At 34.4% G+C, this 9532-nt stretch overlaps 1 protein-coding gene across 1 annotated transcript in view; it reads right to left on the bottom strand.

The window, feature by feature from the left end:
• Positions 1-738: 738 nt before the first annotated feature.
• The window catches only part of LOC121429844 (amyloid-beta A4 precursor protein-binding family B member 2-like), a 56543-nt gene continuing 47749 nt past the window's right edge, over positions 739-9532 (bottom strand). The window contains exons 11-13 of the mRNA XM_041627092.1: positions 8213-8321; positions 4608-4673; positions 739-4055 (exon numbers count right to left, since the gene is read on the bottom strand). Coding sequence (XP_041483026.1) covers positions 3957-4055; positions 4608-4673; positions 8213-8321 — 274 coding nt within the window. The 3' untranslated portion in view covers positions 739-3956. The remainder of the gene's footprint in view (positions 4056-4607; positions 4674-8212; positions 8322-9532) is intronic.

The raw sequence follows: 9532 nt of genomic DNA, 5'->3' as shown, positions 1-9532 counted from the left end.
TGTAACATAAGAATACACAGCAATATATATAAATCAATATTTTTTTATAAAACACAAATAATCTCATTATACAGTCCTCATAAGTACATATTTCTCATACCCTCTTTCGTAATATTTGGGAACTTCTGGTCTTTATTGTACATATTCTTTCATGTTTGACTCTGATCTATATTTCATGCATAAAAACTAGATTCTAGATAATTTTTTCAGCCTGTGTACAAGCAAAAAAATGTACAACCAAAGTTGTTGAGAAGTATAAGGCTACACCCACCCCACCCCCACTGAGAATTAGTATGCAACAAGCATCTCATCTGGAGTTAAAGCGTTGATATCTTTCAAAAAAGGATTAAGAAGAATTAAAATGAAATTGCATTTAATTAAAGCAAGTACATTCTCCCACCTTAAAATGACTATGTAAACATGAATCCCATACTATTCTTAATTCCGTCCGTAATCTATAATTGAAAACGATACTAAATGAAAGAGAAGAAAAAATACAAACATTTCTCTGTACACACATAGAAGTATTACTCATGTAGAATTTCAGAAAAAAACATCAAATAGAAATCTAATTCAGATAACCTTGATTGCTATATTTAAAGTATATATGTACTTTTACAAACTCAACAAGCTAAATGTGATGACAACACGACATGCTATTAAATGCATTGGTGTTATAATATCTATGGTATACTCTAAGCTACTGATCTACTATTGTGTTTTTTTTTGCTACAGATGTAACACATACTAGTGGTGCAACATGCTACTGTAAGATACAAGCTACAATAAGATTTACCACATCTGGTGCTGCAAGTCGCTCTAGCTACACTGGATTGTTGAATGGTTGTTTGAGTGCAATGGTTCACTTTTCAACATCTTACAATGTCAAGTCAATGTAACACACATTATTTTATTTTTACAAAGATATGTACACTACAAAGATATGAATGATTTATATACAGATAAATGGTGAGATTTCTGATGATTTTTTAGGCAAACACATATTACACAACCACTAGAGTGTTATGGTTCATTGTGATGAATGACAAAGACTGTGTCATGAATTTTGGCGCTATTTACAGAAGCAATTTGTAAGTACTTTACGAATAATCTACCTATCGGCCGTTCCGTTTGTTGACAAGCAACCTACTTCTCTTCCAAGATACTTAAAAACAGGTATGTGTGTCAACAGTGAAGGCATTGAGTTGTTAAATTCCTGATGGCGCTATTGCACCTTACTTCGATGACATATGTGACTTTATTTGGTTGAAGAAAGATGAATATGTTATGTCCATCTCAGAGAAATTTAACATTGATTTTAAAATCCTTCTGCACGAAGTAAATCCATTTTCTGAGAAATCATTACAATATTTTTCAATATTCACAGTCAAATCTTGACATGCCTTTTTAAATATATCATGTCTATCTCGATAAGCTGTATCTGGCTCGCGTCATGTTTTGAGTTTATGATTATCAGTGTAAAATTGTGATGTGCTGATTTTATATCTGAATCAGAATAAAGAGAAATACCTACATTTACATTTGGCAATAGATTAACTAATGGCAAGTTTTACACACACACATCACCATCACAACAACATCTAAGATATACATATATTTAGATTTTTGTATGCCATTATATTTCACAATATATATTTTTTTCTAAACTCTTTGAGAAGTCGATAAGCATCTACTGGTCTAAATATTTCTACTATATTCACTCCACAAAACAGACAGAGCACTGCATTTTATGTCTACTAGAAATGCCATGTAGAAGTTTGAAGTTAGTCCATATATATATATCCACAGTGAGTTTGACCTAATTGATTTCATGCATCTAATTAGTACTCTACACTGTAAAATACATGTGTGCGCTTCTTGCGAATTTTCAACTGAATCTGCGTACACAATGAGCATATGACTCCAATACAGGTTTAACTTTCTTTTACAGTTACTACCGAAGTATACAAACGTGCAGCTTTTCCAATTACATGAATGTTTGGCCACCGACAGTCATCGACCAGTTTGTGTACCTGGGTACACTCGCACTGTAATTCAGGGACAAAAAACAAGGCATTTGCGGTCATCAAAAATTCCAGCTGCTTGGGGACTCGTTTCTCCCTTTGTCAAAACTAAAAACAGAAGTCCTCTATCTTCAAATCTACTAACCTAAATATAGTCTCCTCTCCTATCCCCAATAAAAGAATTTTTCATTTGGCTCCTTTCAAATTCAGAGCCTGCTACTTCTCTGCTGCACTGAGTTCATGTACAGTATAATAACGATTCTTCACAACAGTGCTTCCTCCCTGTTCTATTGTCACCGAATGAATCCAGAAATAGTGAAATTATAATTTAAATCAGCTGTATCCAGTCCTTCATTTTATTAGACCCTTTACATTAGGTTTTCTGTATCGTAAAATAATGTTGATCCCTTCATCAAAAAGACTGCTGAGAAGCATACTCAAGCTACTCTTAATTAGCTTCTTCTTCTTTAGGTATACTGCCCAACGCCACAGTGGGAGCCAACCGGGCAGGAAGTGCGCAGATGTTAATGGCACGGAGAGAGAAGATGCTTCTTTAGTCTTTGCTTGGCTATATTATCTTAACAATTTGATGAGATGATATAGCTAAGTATAGCGCTGTCCAGTAAACAATGCTTTATTCAAAATACTTATTCACATGTTAGAATTTCGTAAGGGTATCAGTAGCAAGCAGATTTTGACAGTCATGAATTTGACCTCAAAGTATTGAAATTACAATTCGGATGAAACGTTGTCCTATTAATCCACTTGACTAAATGATGCGACTTCTTTCAGTGTGTGAACTGACCCATTATTTACAAGCAGAAGTGAGAACGCCCTCGTGTGAGGCGGGCAGCTTGACCGTGTAATATTGAGTTTCACAAATGTACATATATCTACTACCTACCTCTACCACCATCACAACCACTACAATAAAGCTATATCATATGTATACAGCACAGCACTGGTTAAAATACTGCGGCCTCAGAAAATGTCATTTATATGCTAAATTTGCCTTTTGAGTTAATATATATATATATATAATACAATAAAGTACATATCACAACACCTTAAAACAGTGAACATTTTCAATGTTCTTACAATTGCACGGAACAGCACACATGAACGGTATAAATAAGAAGAGACACTCTCTCGTCTTCTCCCTCAAGTTTGCTTCTCGTCACTCATATGGCCTTCTGGGAAGGCGGATTAACAGAAAATTGACACGATAAAGCTCACATTTATGTTACAGTGCATACGATAAAGTGATAAATATCCAAGTAGATAATTATACTGCTCTCCAGTGCAATGATATGTACAGATAGTTCACATGTTAATCTTCTTAAAAGCATCATTTATTCAAGAGGGCTATATTCAATACACCTTCTTATTCTGCAGTTGTGTCGTGTACTTAAATTGCATTATTTCAACAGTAATATTCAATCAACTAGTTATTACATAGTTAAATTGACCCAACCCGACTATAACCACCCTTTAATATTTTTGTCCAAATATTCCTAACAAATTGTTTTATTTTGGTTCAAGATAATTGAGTTCTAGTCAAGAATGAATCTTTTCAAACATTTACAACATCAATATATATGCAATGTAATTAGTTGATTTCTCATGCAATTAAGCCTCATACATAAGATACATGTTTATAGAAACATACAGATTGCCAGTGCTCTCATTCTCTCTCTCTCTCTCACATCATATAACACAAGCATATGACAAAACACTGCACGTCATCTGGCTCACAGAAAATCAGCACTTCCAAGATCAATGCTTGAAAACATCATCACCATCAACATCACATAGTATTTATAGAATGTGTTGAGTACAGAAGAATGGGGAAACGGCTCTTGACGTTGTTTAACGGAACCACCTCCAAGACTGTTGGTTGCTAGGCAACGCATCGTTGATTGGCTGGATGCCCTAGACGGCACTGATTGGAGCATCTTTGCCCTGTATCCTCATCGTTCCAAACTTGGTGAAGATGGATTGGATGCCAGTTTTGAGTGCACAGCCCCACGTCTGTCAGAGAAGAAAAAAGAGAGAAGATTTTGGAAGTTAGGAAACTCAGAGACAAACTTCATATCCATGTGTAGCCCACATTGTCTAATATCGCTCTGGCTCGAAAACCCACTGATCTTTGAAGTAGATTGCTGTTGAATTCTACAACAGCAATTACACTGGCAAAGTTTATAGCCTCTTGCTCAAATACTTCATGCTTTCCGGGGGATGGGACCACCCCCTCTCTTTTTTAAATTTTCATGCAATGAAAAAAGAAATTGAAAAGAGAAACCAAAATAGAAGAGGGAGGGAAAAAGGGGGAAAGATGAAAAGGTATTGATTTGTTACTGCATTTTTTAAAATTTTCTTTTTTAATTTGACCACCCCCTCCTTTTTTACATTTTCAAGTGATCAAAATAGAAGAAAAAAAGAGAAAAGAAAAAAGGTATTGATGTTTTGTTATTGATTTTCAATCATTGTTTTTTTTCTACTTGGAAAATGAATCACAATCATTTTATGGTTGTCTACATCATGCTCAAACATAATACATGAGATAAAGAGTGAAAACATTACCTTGCCATCGGCTGCATTGACTTGTGATCCTTTGGGGTTTGCATCCAAGCACTTCTGATACCTCAGCTAAAAGAGAGAGAAAAATGAAGATAAAGTAGGAATATCAGATTATTGAAAAAGAAGGTTCAAACATAAATGGACAAGTATCTGGAAATGAGCAAAGAGGCAAGATTTCAATTTGAAATCTTGAACCAAATTCAGGAAGGTGGTTTTGAAAACCATTCATTGAACCCATGATTTATGCAGATGCACTGTATGAATTACGCTTATTTACCACGTATATTTAGAAATGTCCGATGCTGATGCACGCTTTTGCCACAGGGTGCCAAATTGATGCCTGTTACAATGCTTACGTATGCTATTTTATTCACGAGTACACTGTTTTGAAGAGTGATTTCATTATTATTTATTCATTATACATGTTTATTTCTTTATGATATCTTACTTTTTTTTTCATAAAATGTACATATGAAAGGGGTCCTTCACTCTACAAGCTCTGCTTTTTAGTCGGTCCCCTTCTCTTTTGATATCATAGAATTATTGTATTATAGAAATGATTTTAATGTTATATTTTGTAAATATGTATATTGAACTATCATTGTAAATGTAAAAAGGTTCAAAGAGAAAATAAATGAATTGAATTGAATTCAAAACAGTGGACTCAGCTATGGCAACAGGCGTCAATTTCACGTAATGTAACCAAAGCGCGCATCAGCAATAGACATTTGTTTAATATATGCAGTATATAAGTGTAATTCATACAGGAAATCTGCATAAACCATGGGTTCAACCGATGGTTTTAAAAACCACCCTTTTTAATTTGGGCCATAAAATTTCATTTCAACTTAGGTTTGGCATGATCACCTTTTAGATTAGATTTGGGTCAAAGATTGTAATTGTTGCTTGGGCTTGGTTTAGGATAAGGATTACAATTTGTGGCAAAAGTTAGGTTTTGGAATTAGGTAATTGTGTCTTAGATATAGGTTAAGGATTGCGGTTACAATTCTGTCTTAGGTTATGGGTAAGGGAATAAAAAGTGGTATATGCACAGAAGTTTGTAACTGCAGAAGGAAATGCACAAGGTCAGATTTCTTCTAGATTGGAGTTCATGGGTCAAAATTAAGAATTGGATAGTTAAAGTACTTATCGGGCAACTCTTAGTAGCTTTTGATAACAGGTTACCACATTTCACTGGGACCATAAGGGCCTGGAAATAAAGTGGCAGCGGTATGAATAAATGCCTAAGCATGAAAAAGCACCTTTTCTAAATGGCTCATCTAAACCACCATCATGGAATTTAGAAATATATTTTTTGTACTTGCTTATTTACCAGCTAAACCTATTCAGTATTTTGCAAACATATTTAAATGATTTTATAAGGAAATCATCAAGGTAATGCTTTTATTATTGATACACATATTAATACTTTAAATACAATTTATACTAGCTTTATACATTCCCATTATATACAAATACAAACTAGATTAAACATTAGACATAAATGCACAAATAAGGTATGATCAAACAAATAAAAGGAACTTAAATTGCTGGTATTATCAAAGCAATTGCCATTGAGGTAAAATGAGTGCTGAGTTGTATATATCCAACAAAAAATTGAAAGCCAGTTCTGATGCATTTCAATAAACAAATGACACCAGAAAAAAATGAAGTTTTACAACCATAACAATGAAAAAAAAATATTCAACAAAAATGGAATAGCGAGACTTGCAACCATGCACCACACTTGTTGCCTGAGGAAAGCAGATTAAAATAATAGGACGAGACTTCGACGAAGACGAGGAGATAAAGTTTGAGTGTGTCTCACATTGTTTTGGGATGTTTTATGTTTGTATCCAGCACTCTTGACAATGTGTATTACTTCAAGGGCAATTGTTTCGGTTCGTGGGCGTCCGATTGATTGGTGGTATGACTGCGGGATATATAGCAGAGACCAGACAGATAGACATACAGATAGCTTCAAAAATTTATAGCAAAAAAAGGTAGCAATAATCTACAATGAGCAATGAGGCCTTTTAATCGGCAACTACAGTCTTTCAAAAAGACAAACTTTTTATCGGGTGCAATTATGGACATCTAAATCCCTTAAAACGCGACTAAATTCAGTTTAGTTTACACATTTTTTCTTTGACAATTAAAAAGTTTTAAATAAAAGTATCTTCACAAACCCTATTATCATCTGCAATTAAAGATAGACCTAAAAATATACACATAGTTTTCTTTGACAAGTAAAACTTTTAAATAGAGCTATTTTTAAAACCCTTATTATCACATGCAATTAAAGACATTCAAAGACCTAGAAAAGACTTCTAACTTTAGTTTTACTTTTACACATATTTTTCTTTGACAAATAAAACTATTTTGAAAAGACTTTTAAAAAAAACCTTATTACTATGTGCGATGTAAGACATATGGAGTCCCCAAAAAGTCTCCAGAAATTAGTTTTAGTTCACACATTCTTCTCCTTGACAACTAAAAGAGTTTTTCTTAAATACATCTTTGAAAAACTTTCTTATCATCTGCAAGTAAAGACATTTAAAGACCTCAAAATGACTTCTGATTGTACTTTTAGTTTACACATATTTCTCAATTTCAACAAAAGAGACTTTCATAAACACATCCTTTAAAATCCTTATTATTTTGTGCGATTAAAGACAATTACAAAAAGATTTTAAACTTCCTTGTCTACAATGCCTTGAATTTCATTATTTCTAAGCTACTTTAGGGAAGGTTTACATCAAATTCTATTCTCATGGTTTTCACGACTTTCCTCCAAATCGTAGCAATAATTCATTTTTAAGTCAACATTACTGTGTAAAGGGACAATTCACCAAGTATTAAGCTCTTCAATATCATTTAAATGCTGATCCTTAATCACTTGACAAATAGCATTACTGTGTTAAATTTCTAAAGATGATTTTGCTTTTTGAATGTTTATTAACTGTTTGCTTTGTCTTCAACAGAAATGAAACTTGGATGAATTTGCAAAGAAAATAACACGATAACTGTGCACATGAAACGCTATAAAGGAATAAAAGAAATGTGCAATTGCTCAATGTTTTTGTCTAGAAATTCAATGGAGATCATTCCTGTCTAATATCAACAAACTACAAAATTCAGGAATCTAAATATGATTGAAAATATGAAATTGGACCTCTGTTGAACAAATTAAATGTTCAAAACATTTAGAGGGTGAATATCATTTTCAATTTGGGAATTAACAAAAAATATGATTCTCTTGTAGGCAATACATTTGATGTCCCCCTCAAGGCCAGTCAATATTTTGATGCCCCCCTCAAATGTTATATTTAATATCATTTTCAATTTGGGAATGAACAAAAAAATATGATTCTGTTGTAGGCAAAACATTTTTTGTCCCCCTTAAGGCCAGTCAATATCATATGAATATTTTTTTCAATTTCCATCCCCCCCCCCCAAAAAAAAGAAATGTTTCCAATTTAAATGAAAGAGAAGTAACATTGTTGCCAATTTTGAAGAAGACAATACAACCAAGGATTCATACAATTCATTGTTCTGAAAGGTGGCAGCCATTTGCCACCTACAAGTACCAGAGGAATTGTACATACCTTGCATGCTGCTTCAACTGCCTTAGCCAGACCCCCAGCGGAATGCTCACAGGTGAAGACATGACACTGGAACTTGTTCTTCCCAATACACATGATGTATGCAAAGTGTCTGAATGATGAAAAGGTAGTGAATAAAAAATCAATAGAATTGCTGAGATCTTTGCTAGTATCATACACACTAAATTATATGAGCCTAGGTTAAGATCAACTGCAGATATCGCGTTAACAAGGACTTCAGAAGGGTAAGAGGAAAACATGTCACTGTGAACTTGACCTTTGACCTTTTGACCTCAAAATCAAAAGTCTTCCTGGGATCCATGCTAGTATCATACACACCAAATTATATGAGCCTAGGTTAAGTTAAACTCAAGTTATCGCGTTTACAAGGAAAGTTAACGGACGGACAGACAGACGGACGGACACCGAGCGTGATACCATAATTCCTTCCGTCTCGGACGGGCGTATAAAAAAACTTATAGAGTAAAATCCATGCAAGTCAACTGTAAAGAAACGGTAACTAGAAAGGTTTAGGGTAGACTCTGCATAGGTTGCCTTCCATAAAGGAAGACCATTACGCAAAACATGTTTAAAAACATATTTCGAAGGTCTCAAGAGAAATAGGCACAGGTGCTGTATGTTGAACCCCAAATTTGCAAAATTTGCTTTTACATGTATGTGTAGTCAAAGTCAAGTGTTAGATCTTGCTGCCAGTAATGTTTTCAGATTGAACACAGAAAACTTCACGTGTAAACAGTAAACCCTGTGTCCCAAGTCTGAACATTTCATATACATCTCATCTCTTGTGGAAGCGTCATGGTGTAGGCGCAGTTCTGACTCTTGCCTTGTAATCAGAGGGTCGTGTGTTCGAATCCCACCATGGCCTAGCATCCTTTGTCAAGGCATCAATCCACAATTTGCCACTCCCCACCCAGGTGTTAAATGGGTACCCCGGTAGGATGTGAAAGCCTATATGTAGTATGCCTAGCAATTGAGTCTTGGAACTCTTGTTGTAATGTTCACTAGGGAGTGGAGGAAGTGTATACATTGTATGCGGGCATGCCAAGATCCGATGAACACAGTAATAATATATCTTTAAAACGCTAAGAGACGTCGTTCCGATGTATATAGCACCATATTAAAGCAGATTATCATCATAATCATAAAACTTTCTATGCATATTGATCATTGTTTGATATTAGATAGAGAGAAGACGAAAGAGGCCCCCTTCTACCTAAGACATGAGAAAACAGTTTCACAAAGCATTTTGTCTGTGATTTTACCTGACAAAATTGCTAACAGCCAATAAGAAGCAAGGATTTT

The sequence above is a fragment of the Lytechinus variegatus genome, chromosome 1 (assembly GCF_018143015.1).
Source record: "Lytechinus variegatus isolate NC3 chromosome 1, Lvar_3.0, whole genome shotgun sequence".
In the NCBI taxonomy this organism is placed as follows: Eukaryota; Metazoa; Echinodermata; class Echinoidea; order Temnopleuroida; family Toxopneustidae; genus Lytechinus; species Lytechinus variegatus.
This window is presented reverse-complemented; position numbering and strand designations above follow the sequence as displayed.